This window comes from Corvus brachyrhynchos, unplaced genomic scaffold (assembly GCF_000691975.1).
Source record: "Corvus brachyrhynchos isolate BGI_N302 unplaced genomic scaffold, ASM69197v1 scaffold223, whole genome shotgun sequence".
Taxonomy (NCBI): Eukaryota; Metazoa; Chordata; class Aves; order Passeriformes; family Corvidae; genus Corvus; species Corvus brachyrhynchos.
The window spans coordinates 2794038-2810426 of NW_008237174.1; the positions used below are offsets into that span (position 1 = coordinate 2794038).

The 16389-nt window shown below is 40.3% G+C and overlaps 1 protein-coding gene across 3 annotated transcripts in view; it reads right to left on the reverse strand.

Annotated features, from left to right (window-relative positions):
• The window catches only part of LOC103612025 (glypican-5), a 314786-nt gene that overhangs the window by 216274 nt on the left and 82123 nt on the right, over positions 1-16389 (reverse strand). For 2 of the 3 annotated variants that reach the window (XM_017728808.1, XM_017728809.1), the window contains exons 3-5: positions 10708-10838; positions 6304-6363; positions 4644-4769 (exon numbers count right to left, since the gene is read on the reverse strand). In XM_017728808.1, coding sequence (XP_017584297.1) covers positions 4644-4769; positions 6304-6363; positions 10708-10838 — 317 coding nt within the window. The remainder of the gene's footprint in view (positions 1-4643; positions 4770-6303; positions 6364-10707; positions 10839-16389) is intronic. The other variant, XM_017728810.1, reaches the window with a different exon arrangement.

Below are 16389 nucleotides of genomic sequence, written 5' to 3' on the forward strand. Positions count from 1 at the left end.
TTGGCACTGTCCCTTGGGAATCTGACCATGCTCACATGGATGTATTTCGTGGAACAGATGAGGTATGTGTCTAACAAAGGTAACCAGTTTCTGTATGAAACCCTTCTGTCTTTACTTCTGCAAAATGTCTCATTTTCAGTAACCAAAACCACAGGACTTATTTTTCCATCTGAGAGAAGTGAACTGGGAGAACAGGGCCCAGTGCTGTCCTTTGCTGCTAAGTGATTTGCCTTCACAATTCAGGAGGTAATTAGCAGCCTTATTAACATTTACATGCTTTCATGGCAAGGAATTTTAGCACTCACTCCTCAACCATCCTGACAGAAGGACAGTCTGCCACTCCAAGCCTGTCAGAGCTCTGCATCATTCTGAAGGGTAAACTCAGGCAAATTTGTGTCTTAAATGGTCACTTCTGACAGTGTGTATTTGGTTTATTCTGTGGGGCTTAAAATTTAAAAAACTAACCAAAGAACTCACCCTCTCTCTGCAAAAAAAACCCCAAACTGAACAAACACCATCCCAAACAAACCATCCCAACTGAACAACAAAACCATCCCAAGTCCTGGAAAATACCCTAAAACCTGAAAAATACTGCAAAAAGAGAGAGAGAATTTTGCTGTTTACAGTCACAAGTATATCTCTAGAAATTGTTTACACTGATGGCACAAGAACAACAGAGTTAAACATGCTTTAAGTATGCTAAGGCTAAATGATTATCTCTGTTTTCCATATGCAGATGGCTGCTTACTAGAGCCTAAGGAAATGAGAAAGGGGACAATGAAAGTGCTAAACTCATAAAAATTGAAAGTCCCTAAAGGAACACATTTTGAGAAAACAAAGTCACTGTGATTTGCCACTTCCTTCCTCAGCCAGCTCTCACAGGCCCTGAGAGCCTAACAACCCATGACATGATCTGTTCAAGCCTGTGAACAGGTGTCCCCTAATCCCCCCACTCAATGCAAAATCCCAACAAAAACAAGTTAAGGAACGAAGGAGAGAAAGAAGGAAAAGAAATGTGGGTCCCTATTGGCTGTTAAAAAACATCCTTCTTCTCTGTTCCAGGTAACCTGGTTTAAAAACCATTTACATGTCCAAGTTTTTAACCCTACAGCTGAAGGTTCCTGAGAAAGTGACACCAAGTGGAAAAACAGTTGCTGTAAAAGATCTCCTCCCCGTCCCCCACCAAATCAGGGTACTACACATCAAACCTGTACACTGCAGTGATATGAGTGTGTATTTATACCTTTTAACTCCTCATAGCACTACAAAATCACAGCAGATATGGACAAAGGAGAATGACAACTTTAGCATCTCATATGTTTATGCAATACCAGCCTCGAGGTCTGCCACATTCAGAGCAACCCATTCCAGCTAAAATCCACCTATGCACACCTGAGGAGACACCTATGCAATGGAAAGCTGTGTCTGACCAGCACAATCTTTCTACTTCTACCATCACTAATGATATTTCAGACAAAGCTAACTGGCAATAACAAAAAGACCATTTCATTTGGAAACTCAGAAAATTTCCTCTTGAAATGGAGAGGCAACAAACACAAAACTCCCTGGAGTGATTTTTAGAGTGGTTTTTCTTCCTTCACTCCAAATAAATCTAAGTTTGATCTTCTAATCCAAAAATTCTGTGTAGGATCCAAGTTAGAAATGTCTATAGCTCAACAATCATTAAGCTGAGACCATTCATTAGTGCATGGATGATGAATGTCTTGCTTCAGGAATAAGCTGCTCAAAAGAGCAATTAAGAGAAAGACAGTACTCCTGGTGCAAGTATTCCTAATTTTGTCCTGAACTGACACTGGAGGATTCCTAGCAAAGCCATCTCTTCCTGTTCTCTGAAGAGCAGGCCAGAAGCATAGTCAGAAACCAGTGGGAATCTGACTCTTTTTACGATGAATTTAACTGGCAGCTCAAACTTCTTTTTTCTGCAAACACAATGATTTAAATATGGCATAATCCAATCCAAAGAACTAAACTAAAATAAAAAGGTACAACACTAATCCTGTTTATCAGACCTCAAGTGCCCTGTCTACTAATTGAATGCACTATCCTCATTTCTGAGTAATAGTTTCATATTGTTTCAGGCTGCATTTGTGTGTCAAATTGTTTTTAAAGCTCAAGTTTGTTTTTCCTAAAGAGCCTGCATGCCAATTAACACAGAGCATAAATAATGCTCAGCTTTCCAGCAGCATTATGAAATGCAAGCAGTGTGGAGGAAACAGGACCTGCAGCTGTGCCAGCTCCACAGCCCCAGTAACCTTAAACTCGGGTTCGCCCAGACCCATCGGGGTGATCTATTTGCTGACCCACAGTTAATAAAAAGGCTCTATTTTGAGTTCAGAGCTGTTTACTACTGCTGCTATTTAATGCCCTGGTGCCCTGGGAAAGGAGAAAGAGCAAAGAGGAATGCATCTTCAGGCATCACGAGGACAGGTTTATGTCTCACGTGGGGAGAGCTGTGACAAGTCCAGCCTATAAAATAGGTGATGAAAGGAGCAGAATGTGCCAGCAAGCAGGAGCCCTGTTTGTGCTGCTGGTGTGGCACTGCTGGCAGCTCAGGCTGCCCAGAAAGTCTCCTCCTCTTAAGGTAATCAATACTGGGAGAGAACATATAAATGTATAACATTTATATATTATTGTATTTTATATTATTTATCTACCTATAGCTGTCTGGTTAAACACATCAATTTAACCTTTTTGTTTTCCATTTTGCCCATTTAATATGTTAACTACAAACATCTGTCTAGGTTTGGTGTTGGGGCTGGGTTTTTTGCTGCTGTCATCTTTGGGGGTAGGTTGTTTAGGTTTCCTTTTTCCTTTATTTTTGCTTTGTTATTCAAAATATGAGGGATCTTGTTAGTCTCTTCCCTGCTACTTTTCTCAGCTTCCTATTCCTTTCAAACTTGAAACTTTTCCATGAGTCTTCAGCTCTGGGAAGTTACAGATTGACAAAGGAACGTAACAACAGCTTTCCCCTTCATGCCTTTCTAAAACATGTATATCAGCAATTTGAGTGGTTTGGATTTTTTTTTTTAAACAAAGATAAAAATTAAATGTAACTTTTTTTTTTCCCAGAAAAATGATACAGAAAATGTTTGTTTTCATTTGTTTGGCTTTTCTTGTTTTTCTTTTGGCCAAAAAGCTGTTTGTTCTAAAAGTTAACTGTGCATCCAGCAACTTGTCACAAGCAAAAGAGATTCTGATATGGAAATATTGATTAGAAATATTGATATTCTTCCTGTTTCCTCTCCATTATTTTTACAGTAAAAACTTCAACCAGTATTGCAATCAGTATACAACAATATTTAGAATACTGCTTTGTTGCCAAAATCTTCAAACATATGCTCTACAATTCTTTTGTAATGACAGTATCTATTGAAATATTAAAGTTCGTTGCATGTGTTAGAGATGCATTTATCTCCAAGTATCTCGGATGTAATTAAGCTGAAGTTATTTACACATGAGAAAACTAAACAGAGCTATGTGGGAGTCGGAACCCCCATTAATGGGACAGACAGTAAGTGCCATATCTTTGCTCCATGTCGGAAATATTCAGTAAGCTCCTACAAAACAATCTGCAATCATGAAAATTGCTTTAAAGCAAGAAAATGGAACACTAGAAATTTATCTTTTATAACTGCTACAGACCACAAAATCCACTTCAAAAAGAAACATCACGAAAGCCAACACAATCCCATGGAACTTCTCTGTTTTGACAAAAAAGAAATTTTTTGGAGAACATTCACTGGCACACTTCCAACCAGCTCTGCTGCAAAAACTGATGTATACTTTGACAGTGATAGTAAAGATACAGTTGTGTTCTAAACATCTCTTTCTCCTTAGGGCAATGTTGCCTCATGTTATACAGAGTAAAAGAAATGACAGCAACAAGTTTGGCTTCTGGAAATGCAAGTGTATATTCCAGTTTAGAGTCTAAAGGGTGATGGGAAAGACACTGATAAAATACAGAGGGGAAAAAAATTAGCTGAGAAACTAGAAAGGTCTTTTCACCCTACATAGCTTCCAGGTGCTCTACCAACCTGGAACAATGTAATGTTGTTACTTTCTAAGAATGCCTGCAGAACTTGCTCTGATAAGGATGCTGGGCAATTCTAAGAGCAGCTGTTATTCACAGTGCTATGGCAGAAATTCTGAGAAGGGAAATTCTTTAAAAACACAATGGTCTGGTCACTGTGTTTTTCTGACACCTCTACAGGAAGAGCTTCATATTATCTAATCAAGGCCCAACATGATGCTCAGCTCTGCACTGCTGAGCCCATCCAGAGCACCCTGTGAGGGGCCTCCAGCCAGTCCCAGAGGTGCTGCTCCCTCACTGAGCCACACAGGGCAGGATCCTACAGACAGAGCTGTCTCAGCTGGGAGAGGACAGGACCTGCAATGGAGCCTTTCAAGAAAGCCATTCACTGTATCTAATACAGATACCTAAAACTCAGGAATTACAAGCTTCTACTTCAACAAAACCCTCTCTTCAATTAAACAAGTTCAATTCACTAAGTTCACTACGATGAAAAAACGTACGATGGCAACAGTGTCTTAGAATGCTGCTGACAGAAGGATGTGAAGACACCTTTTTCACCATTACAGCAAGCTTTTACTTGTAACTTTACCTTTCTACAACATCCTCTCCATTCCAGCAGGTTGAGCTGTCTCTCATCACCAGGTCTCCATCACAAAGCCTTTCTGCTATAGAGGCATAAAAGGTTCGGGACCGCTTCATGTAATTGATGAACTCTCTGTAACGTAGGAAGAACACATTTAACAACACAACAGTAAACTTAGCAGCTAAACCCCCTGCCAGCCTAACCCTCCACCAGAGCAAGACTTTAGAAAATAAGTAATCTGAGTAATTTCTATTTCTAGTGTATTTCTACTCCTTATAAATCATCCAGTTTTAATTAGTCCAGTGTCAATACACGTAATTACACACATAAGGGGTGCTTTTAACACATTGTGTTAACAGGTCTCTCACAAAATTTGAAAAAGGCTACACCTATTCTTTATAAACAGATTAAAAAACATTGAGAAAACATCATCATTAAAGGCATGGCCAGTACAGACAGTGTATTTCTGATGACTGTTTATGGAAAATTGCCTTGAGGGCAAATTGCTGCCTCTTTTATAATCTGATTATACCTCTAATATATACCTGGCTGAGGTAGCCATAAAAACAAACTAACAAAACAAGTGTTAATTCAGCACACAACTGAGAGTGTTGCAGAATGAGAAATTACCCTACTCCACTGCTTTAGAAGCTCCATTTTGATATGTTAAAGATACAGAGAACAAGATGCCGGACACAGATTGAGCTCGAGCTATCACAGCTCTGTGCTTGGCTCAGAACTCCCTCAGCAGCTCCACCGGGGAGGCCAAAGGACTCATTCTAGTTTCCAGTGTTTGAGCCTGGCAGGCTGTGAGGGGACACTGCACTGAAGAGGTGCCTGGGGTACAGCTGGATGGAGCTCGGCACACCACCAGTCAGGATTTATCACCCCTTAGGAGCAACAAGCGCTTTAAACAACATCAAATCCACTGGTAAATATCTATCCCTACAAGGCTGAGGCAGTGGTCATCTCTCCCCAGAGCTATCTTTATACTTTCTCAAAAGTGCTTAACCATCCCATTTACCTTCTGTGATGAAATCCTGCTCTAGATAAATCAGTCATCACATGATCCTAAGAAACTAACTTAGCCTGACTGAGCAGGAAAGCTGGTATTTAAAGCAAAGAAAAAAGCAGGAATTTGGGGGCTTACAAGGAGGTAATCAGCATTTCCACCTCTTGAGCACCAACTTACAAACATGAGCTCTGAGTATTTATAGAGTAGAGCCAGGTCCAGCCAGAAGGCTGCCTGACAGAACAGCCTAAGAGGATCAGTTCCAAAAGGAAACACAGATGCCAAAGATTCTACAGGTTCTAAATCAGAATCTTCTTTGAAGGAGGAAACTAGCACCCTTTTAAGAGTCTAAAGCTTGCCTTACTCAGCTCACCCCAGAGGTTTAAACTCGTTTGCATTCTCATCAGAGTGGGGCTCTGATTTCAAAGTAGTATTTTAGCAAATGCAGAATTCTGTGTCCAACTCTCCATCTTACTGAGTGAAAATATTCACTTTTCATCACTATAAAACTAAACACACTAAGGTAGAAAATGTAGTTTCCCAGTGCCCCACAATGTAAAAGCAGCAATCAAAAGTATGCCAGCTCCTAGATTACAGCTGGAGATGAGCTAGGTGTAAAGACAACAAAGCATGTCACCTTGTTTTCATTCTTACCGAGAGATTTTTTTCAAACTTCTTGATTTGTCATTCTTTGAAGCTTTCAGAGGCAGAGAACTGGAATAGCCCGGGGAGAATAAGCATCAATCAGGAGAGGTTGGGGAGTAGGGGAGAAGCAGGAATTCAGGCAAATGAGGAAAAGAAATGAGAAACAAAAGAGAAAAGTAAAAATTATTTGAAAGAAAGGTCATCGAGCACATGCATAGGACAACATAAGAAAATAAATAAGGAGGAAAATTATCACGAGATTTTTGCAAAGTATACATGCAATCAAAAATGTCAATTCAATACTGGAAAGAAGTACAACAGAGATTGTCCCAATCATTTTCAAATAAGAGCAGAATTACAAATGCAGCGCACACAGCAGAAAGCTGAAAGTAAATTCAGTGGTACTTAAATCAACTGTAACTGATACCAAATGGAAGCACTGGAAATACATGAAGCTGTACAAGAAAACATCAGCAAACAGTTAAGAGCCATGGGAAGGGGGATACAATCAAGTAGCATTCATATTCTGGTACAACGAGCAATTTACAGCCTGTTAATAAATAATATAAATACAGGTATTTTTTGCTGTTCTGGGATTGCACCACTGAAAAAACACCCAACTTTGCAAAACTGGAGATACAGACTTTGAGGCCATATTGGAGGAAGAACTGTGGAAATAACCCTGGTAATTATTTAGTGCTCTTACTGGGGAGAGCAAGCACCACCTTCAGCAGCCTGAGGTGCAGCTTTGCCATCACATGTTCTGGCAGCAGTTCTAGCAGGAGTGGCCACAGGACAGGAGGGACCTTCACTGACCATCAGGTGAGTGGCACCTGCCAGCAGTAATTCCAACACAGCCACTCAAAAAGCCAAATGAAAATTTCTAACAGGGAAAATCTGGATCGGCTGAAACATCGGCCCTGGCCAGTGGTTAACGTGCATCTGACATTAATAATCTGTTCTTACTAGCTCTTTATTACCCAAATTTTAATAAAATCATGTGATGTCTGACCCAATAGATAGTTTATTTTAAATGAAATAGATATCATTCACCTCAAGCATTCCCAAAGGAATGCCTAAGTTGTTAATTTTAAGATGTATAAAACATCTGTAAACTCACAGCATAATAAAGAAATCCCAACAAAATATAATTTCAAAACCTTCTTCCTCCAATTAGGGACCTAATATGCTACAGTTCCTTGTGAAACATATTTTATATATAGCTCTGTAACCAGTCTGTGTTTAGTGGTTTGAACTGTTCCATGGAGCAGAGATGCTAAAAGGCAGGTATTCAACTTTGCTAGGAGACCAGACCCTGACCAGAACAGTTCTTTGTGCTGAACTCAGCAATAACATTCCTATTTACTGAGATTCTGTACACGCCATTTACATTCCCTGTACCATCATATGGTTTCAATTTTCTTGTCATCTCTATTACATGTTATAGTAACCTCCACATTAAAAAATGACTACAGCAGCAATGCTGCCAGTTTCAGTTAATCCCCAACTACGATTGTGTAATGGTAAAAAAAATTAATAATCAATTTTATGCTTTCCAGTTTAATCATAGGAAATGGTTTCTTGCAAGATCGTGCAACATTTATTCAAGTTTCAGCTTCTTTCATTATTGTCCCCGACACTTAAGTGATGCACAACAAAAAATATGCAGGAATGGAATGCAGAGTAAAATAAAGAGAGATAGGAAATCTCCCAGGAACCCTTGAGAGTAAGAGGAGAAGAAAAAGGTTCAACTACTGCAAAAGAGGATCCAGTTGCTCTGTGCATTTGAGGACCTTGCAGATCTTGCTGTGCAGAAGAGTGAAGGGTGAGAAGGGCTGGCTCCAGTCAGACCCTAAACACCTCCCCCGGAAGAACCATGTCAGGCCAAGGGACACCATTTAACAACCCACTGCACCAGCAGCCCTGGCTCTGCACAACAGCTGAAACCAGAGGTTCTCAAACTCCTCAGAAAAGGAGCCTGATTTTTTATGTGTCCTAGCAGAGACTCAATACCTCTGGAGCAAATATCCATCTGTAGCTGTCTGGCATTGGAGTTTTAAGGGCATCTCTGAGCAGGTGGTATACAAGAGAGGAGAGCCCACTTGACTGTGGTTTCTCCTACAGATGTGCCAACCAGAGAGGTTCTTTTCTTTGAGCTCAGGAATGCTCCAACACATCAGGGAATGAGCCACAGCTTTTCTGTTCACTTGGAGAGTGTTGGCTCATTCCTTCTCTTTTTCTTTCCTTACTCTAAAAGGCTGGTGTCACACTCCATACTCCCCTTGAATTAAAGGATCACTTGGAACCAGGACCAGACCGGATCAACAGACAGGCTCAGTCTGACCTTGCACCTGAACTGACAGGCAGCTGACATTATTGCTCTTCATTTCTTAAAATCACCAGAAGGAAGGGCATCACAAAAGATTGACATAATTGCTCTCATAATCTGGTTCCCCTGTAGCAGTTATCTATCACTCTAAGTGCATTTTACACAACCCACTGCAGAAATTATTTCACCCATGTATTATAGATTTTTATTACCTTAAATTGCTTTTTATTGATATTATATGTGATTAAATGATGGAGAATGAACAATGCAGTGATGCAGCCAATCACTGTGTCTTTTACTCTATGGTTTCACAATTGTTTTCAAGAAGCAGAAGTACAAGCTTCAGGCCATGTGTTTTATAGGAAGTTGTGGAGAATAGCTTCAAATTTTCCACTTCTTACTATTTATGGCATATTTCCATCATTCATTTTTGGTGCACAGGCTCTCCACAATACCTGTCAACACCGTAATTCAGTAATTTTTCATGCTAATTATATAAGCAGGGACTTAGTTTAGATTTTTTTGATAAATTAATTTTCAGTCTACAGACCAATTCTGGCAAACTGTCTAATTTACAGTGCATTAGTTTATTTTCTTTTCCATCTACAAGCCTTACATTTTGAAAAGCCAATATCCAAATAATTCTAGATGGTTAGGAAGGAGAGGAAGTAGATCCTCAGGTGAGAAAGAATGCCTGTCATGCCATGAAAGACACAAATTCGCACCTATTTAAGAGGTCACCTGTTTACAGGTTGGCAACTCTGGCTTTTGGGCTGCCAGTGTTAAGCCCCAGCCAAGTCAGTGAGTTACACAGAAGATGGCCCAGGGCTCTGTGCTGTTAAAAGCCTATTTCAATAATTGTACTACAACTGTTCTTTGGACTTTTGCTGCTGAACTTACTAATTTCTTTAAAGCTCTTTTTTTCTGATTTGCATGGTAAAAATTGATTAACTCCAAGCACTAGCACAAGCTGTTATGGTTTGATTTTAAATTACAAAAGGATAAAATTATCACCATCACTCAAAAAACTTCGCTTGCTGTTACTACTTTTATCTTTTAAAGCAGTGTTTGTTCCATTCATGCAAGCTGAGAATTAAATCAGAAATAGATAAAAATCTCATCTTCCCAACTGAAACTCCAGAACCCAGGCTATGGAAATGTTAACATTGCTGTCTGTCATCCACTTGTCCAACAGACAGAGATACACATGGACTGCCTGGGTGGTTTAGATGCTGGTATTGGACAGAGGTGGAAGCCCAGCACAGCCCCACTGACGTGGCTTGTTCCAGATTAATGATGCTGTTACAGAGGGCAATGTGTCAGCCAGAAACAGGCACTGTGACTGTATGGGCAGCTTGCTTTGACATCTACTCGTGTAGCATGAGTGGGATTCCATTAGAATGTATAGAAAGCCAATTCAGGAGCTACACAAGGTAAAGTGACAGAAGAAATCAGGAGATCTGGGAGCAGGGATACTCCTGTCTAGGCCAGTAGCAGTAACTCAGCTGTAGGTGTCTCAGATGAGGCACAGCTGAAGAACAGGAGCCAAGATGGACACAACAAGCCTAAAAAACTCCATCAGCTCCTTCTCTGTTACGTAACAAATCAAGGAGATTCCAAAGGATCTTATCACTCCTCCCCAGTCCAGTGGAATCGGAGCTGACTTGGTGTCAGGGCAATGAATCTTTCCTTTTCACCCCTTCCTCCTTCCCACTTCTGCCCCTGGATAAGCTCATGTCCTTACAGACCCGGGCAGTTACATTTTAAGTACTTAGACTCAACTGTGCAAATCAGTTTCCTCAGACTTTGTCGAGGAAAAGCTTTCACCATTTTCACGGAAAGATTCTGGAAATAACAAACACCTTGGTGTTAAGCAATGATACCTAGTCTGGCCTTTCTTGGAGAGACCCACAATGTGATGCTACGAAGTCACCTGTGCAACTGCCAGGGATGGCAGTGGCTGGAAAGCACACAGAGAAGGTGGCAGAGCTGTGGCTTTGGCTTAAACACTACAGGGCAAAGAACCAGTAGTGCAGATTATGAGGCAGAGGGTTTGTTTCAAAGCAACTGCAGCCTAGGGTTACCTTCTTTTATTGTTCAGGCTGGTGTGAGCCATCATGAATGTCTGGGTTTCAGTCACTTCCTTCACTGGCACAATATTGGCTGATGACAGGTTCCCTTCTTGCTGTCTGGGCTGTCCACACACTTTATCAACCTGTAAGAACGGGAGGGAAAGGAAAACAGGGTGTGAATGGAGAAATGCATTTACAACCCTACAAAAGTCTGCCTGTTCCTTGCAGTTGGTGTTCAGTGCACGAGACAGCGTCTGGGTGAGAGAAAGATTAGGAAGGATTCTTCCTTCAAGGAGCTGGAAACAAATGCCTTGCAAAAGAAGGACCAAATTACGAGGCAGGGCAAAGAACACCAGAAATGGATGTTCCATCAGTCAAATCCAGCAGTCATGGATTTGTCAGTGGCTACCTGGACTACAGCACACTTGGAAACAGGCTGAAGCAGTGACTGACGAAGTATTGGCAAACCAAGCTTTTCTTTAGAAACATAACATAAAGGAGTTTCAAGGTACGTGAATTTTGGTGGAACATCTGCCCCATGTACAAAGAGCAGAGTCTATCTGGAGTTTGAAGGGGCTTGTAATCAGAAGATAACCAATTCTTCCAGCCTTTAACCAGGCCATGTGACATCACTCAGTCCTCACTGCCCTTCCCGAAGCCTCTCATCAGGGATTTAGTATCAGCCCAGGAGAAAGCAAGCTTGTGTTTATCCTTTATGCACTGTGAATCTGACACTGCTCATGTATCCTGACATGTTTATTTGCTGTAACAGCTGTAAGTGACAACAGTAAGACAAGTCTCTTCCCTTTCTAATCCACAAATGAGTAACCAGTAATGTTTAACCTACACTTAAATCCCCAAGCAAACACAAAGAGACCACAAAGGAAATCCTTCTGTGGGCATGGTGCTACCAGTGACCTGAATCACACAGAATCCATCATCCCACACTGCACTGGATTTGGTATCCCTTCTTCAATCGTCCACAGTAACCAGGGTGAGATGGAATCTTACTGCTCTGTGCACTTTCCTGCATCTTTAGAACCCTTACGAGTCTGCTGAAGACTCTGTCCACAGATGACTTCCGATAACTTTCTCTGTCCCTTTGCACCACTATGATGCAGGTGTCAGCACAAGCACAGGACAATTTTCTCTGCCTTAGCCATTTCCTCCAGGAAAACCACTACTATGTGAAGCTAAGACATTCTCCTCTGAAAAAAACAGCAAACTGAATATGGAGAATTGGAAACTATAAGCATGACAGTTACACTGTCAGCTTTAGTTATATGAGTTACAGCCCAATGCAGTATAATATGCTGTGAAGAACCTAAAACTGAAGCAATTGAATGGGAACATACTGGATTAATCCTGACACATCTCCAGCAGCCAGGGTGGGAGCCAGCTGCCTCACTCAACACCACGCACTGTGTATATTGTTCTGGTCTCACCAGGGACTAGCACAGCACTGTTCTAAAACACAACTTTGTGAAATAAAATAGTCTATTTCAGTCCCTTCTAAACTTCTGAAAAGAAAAAAACCCACTCTATGCAAATGAAAATACCAAACAAAAAAGCCTTTTGAACCCTCTAGAGCTGGACAGAGGGTATAACACAGCTGGACCACATTCCTGGACAGGATGCTTTCTCCCCTCCACCCCAGGCTTCCCAGGTCTCCTACAGCACACAGACCCAAATTTCCAGCACAGGTCTCTGCAAAATCCATCTTAGATTACATCATGTCACTAAAGTTCATGTTTTCAAATTACATACACCTCAAATCATGTCACTATGCATTTGAGACAGTTTTTACCAACTAAAATCAGAGTGGTTCACAAAAGCAATGTTGTTCTCATACACATAAGCAATGAAGAACACCTAAGTTTTTTGTTCTTCCTGAAAGAAGATTCAAAGATATTTAAGTCATCATTTTTGTTGTGAATCAACAGTTTAAGCATCCAACTGAAAAAAAAACCCTTTGTTTTGATTAGAATCTTTGATACTATAGAAATGACTCTTTAGATTGCCCAGGTTTCAGTATTTTCTATGCCAAACTTATGCTTCAGGGCTCTCTTTTTAAGCAGTAATAACAGTTTCCTGCATATCAAACAAAACCACATTATTCGAAGGAAAAATTCTTCTCAGTGGAAAATTTTAACCAGTTCTAGTCCATTAAGAATAAAGTAATTTGTTACATAAAAGGGCAAATCACATCTTTTGTGTTACACAGGCTTTCAGTGCCTTTCTTCTCAGTCCAGCTCCCCCATCTGGTCCCAGGCCAGGCAGTCCCAGTAGCCCCAGGCTGGCCACTCATCACCTCTTCTACTCAAACCCCTTCCTACAGGACATGCCCTGAAAGTTAGCATGGATCACCAGCTTCTCTTCATTCCCAACCTCTTTGGGGCATGCAAGGATGGAGGATTTCAGCCCACCACTGCTCCTGCAGCACATGCAGGTGGTTTGAAAACTTAATTCCATGAATGTGGGTGTACCCTACACCTTTGGATGGATGCAGAGTCTAAATAAACTCCCTCCCAGGAGACTCCCATGATTCTTGAGTTATCCCTGTTAGGCATATTCATTTCAGATTTTGAATGAGTAAAACAGAAACCTGACTTCCAAATTTTCTTTTTCATGTGGACTCATTTTCACACCTCTCCGACACGTGTATTTTTCTGCAAAATAAAACACCAGAAAAGCCTGAATTTTGCTAGCTAATTTGAGCAGTCACAAAGCTGATGGCACAAATGAGAACAACTCATGTATTAAAAACCACCTAAATTTCCAGATGGGACATTTATGAAAAATAAGATAATGTTGTGTGAACTGAAAAGCATGAGGCATGCCATAAAAAAGCCAAAAAGGTGTTTTCTGGAACTGCAACACCTGCAATCTACAAGTTCCCTGGGTGTTAACAACAGTGAGGGACACAGAGTTTCCCTCCCATCCTAAGGGCACCGGACAACTTCACTGTCAGTTTAACCCAGAGATGGTGAATCAATCCTCACCACCCACAGGAGAAACAGTGCACCTGGAAATGGTGACTGGAATCTTAAAGCTCTTACCCTAATTTCAAGGTCCAGTACTCTGAATAATCAGGAATCAACATAAAGAATGACTGAGCCCAGTTCTTTGATTTTTAAACCCAAAATAAGTCTGCCACTCTTAAATTACAAACTGACAGAAAATCATCCCTCGTTGATGGTGAGACCCTAAGCCTAAGGCCTTTCTGCTCGTCTCTGCCATGATATTGAAGCAAGTCTGTCTTCCACCAGCGAACACCTACAGCTGAAAACTGGTATCCCCCATACCTCGTTATCTTCTGAATAATCAATCATGTTTCATAATTCCGACATTTTTATTCATATTAAAGCTTTTTTTATACACCAATGATTCCTCTTAAAAGATCTGTTTTTCTAGCCATAGCTACATTTTTTCTGCTGTGAACTTTTCATGGTAATGAAGTACAGAATCATATATATACACATTTTTTGACCTCTTACTATTTGTTATTAAAAAGAATGACTATTTACAATTATTACAGAGGCTTAACAAAATAAATCGAAAAATTCTCATCCAGAATCTTTTTGAACTCTAACAGCTTGAGTAACCTTAAACACTGAGGTCATATTTAATATATTTGATATAATCAAACATGGGAAAAATGTCATGCCCTTCTGGATACCAAGAGAATCTTATCTCTCTAAAGCAGGAGACCTTTTCACTAGTTCGGAACAGTAATTTTCTCTGATTTCATAATGGGAAGATTAGTGTTTTAAAATACAAGATTTTTCCAGTGATTGGGTTTTGAGTTATTATTAAAACACTGACACATTTGCCTGCAGGTTTCTGTCTGCCAATCTGTCCCCCACCCAAGCCAGCTCTGTAAAACACCTGTGACAAATTGCATCCCCCAGCCCCCATTCCATTCCATTGCATTGCCCAATTGCTGTGCCTTGCAAGTGCCACAAACACTCTTCAAAGCAGAATTGGAGTTTGCTCCAATTCAGGTTCCAGCTGCCAAGTTTGAAGTGAAATGAGGGAAGCAAAAAACACTGAAATATGGGGAAATCAGGCTTGAGTTTTCAGACTTGCATGTTCACCAGGAGGTCTCGCTTCCTCAGGGTCAGACATATCCTTGTATCACTTGATTACCCACGGTGAAAGAAACCATCATTGGTCATTTTATGCTGTCCAAGCACCAACCAGAGTTTATGATGGAAACACAGAATCCCCTCCTTGCAATGGCTGTCATCTGCTACTAGAGTATTGCTGTAAAACATTAATTTCCAGTGCTCAAAAGCTGAGTGGGAGCCCATATGATAAAATGCAAGTCAGGGATCATGGCTCATTGCTACTGCCTTTATCTTAGTGAACAAAATCAGACAAGAGAGCAAATAACCTCTGACTTCGCCTTCTTTTAAATATTCTCTCCCTATGGATTATGTTTTCTATTATGAGCATTTTGCTGGTAGCAGAGTTCAGCAATCCATAAACAAACTAAGGGATTATTAAATTCATTTTCCTACAGGAATATGTTGGCTTTCACTTGGGATGGGAGCATTCTCTTCTCTCTCATCTTGAGTCTACTGAATAGTTCAATTTAAATTAATTTCCTACAAATCTTCTGAAATCTGGCAGCTAGAGAAGTTGACCCTTACTAGATAGTAGAAATTCCTCCAAGGAGAATAGCATTATGAATTCCTCAGGGGCAGAAAAACCTTCTGTCAGACTTCACACTTAGACATCAAAGAATTCAGCCACAGAATTTAGATCCATAAAAAATACAGTTCTATGTGTTCTGTCTAGGGCAGAAGAGATCCTTTCAGGTAGCAACACTGGGCAAGGGAAAGGTCAAATTCTGCAGCAGTTATCCAAATGAATCAAATTCTACAAGACCTTATCCCAGATAAAAGTGCAGATGATGAGAATTTGGAGCCTTATTCTATAACACCATTAAGAAAGAGTGGGAGATAACCTGTCCACAAAACTGCATCTAAATGCACATGCACAGCCTTTGTTCACAGAAAGAGTAGTCAAGAATCCCTGGAAAAATGTAAAATAAAGAAATACCTTACATGACATCAGGCATTTCAAGAATTCTACAGAGTTTGTATCTAACAAACGTTTACCATAAATTACATTGCTGTTATTTTCTGCTCCCACTGGCTTTTAAAATTGCATATACTGGTCAGTGTATCAAACTATCCACAGTGCACCTCCACATCCACAATCTTTTAAGCACACATAAGTCAGTAACTTTGTCCTTTTAGAATTTTTTCAAAACCTTTTTGTTCTAACTGTATATATATTTGTCCAGCTGAAAAGAGAAGTGGTAATTATTTACAAAGCCAAAACGAAATACCAGCAACACCTGAGAGGTCAAATGTATCTCCCCTTCACCTCCACAACCCCCCTAGATTCAGGACTAATCTTCCCTGGCCTTTGTTACTTGTGACATTTGTCTTTCGATATTGAAAACCTACAAAGGTTAAGCTAAATTTTGTAATTAATTACAATAATCTAGTATTAAAAGAAAATTCCATTGGGAGCCAATCCAAGTGAGCCACTTTAAGAGCTCTCAGAAAAATGAGGTGACTTTAAAGATAACATAACAAAATCAATTAAAAGGTTTTATTCAAATTTCCCTTTAATCACTTTTCAAATTACTTAAAGTATATCAAAATGGTATTGCCTGTT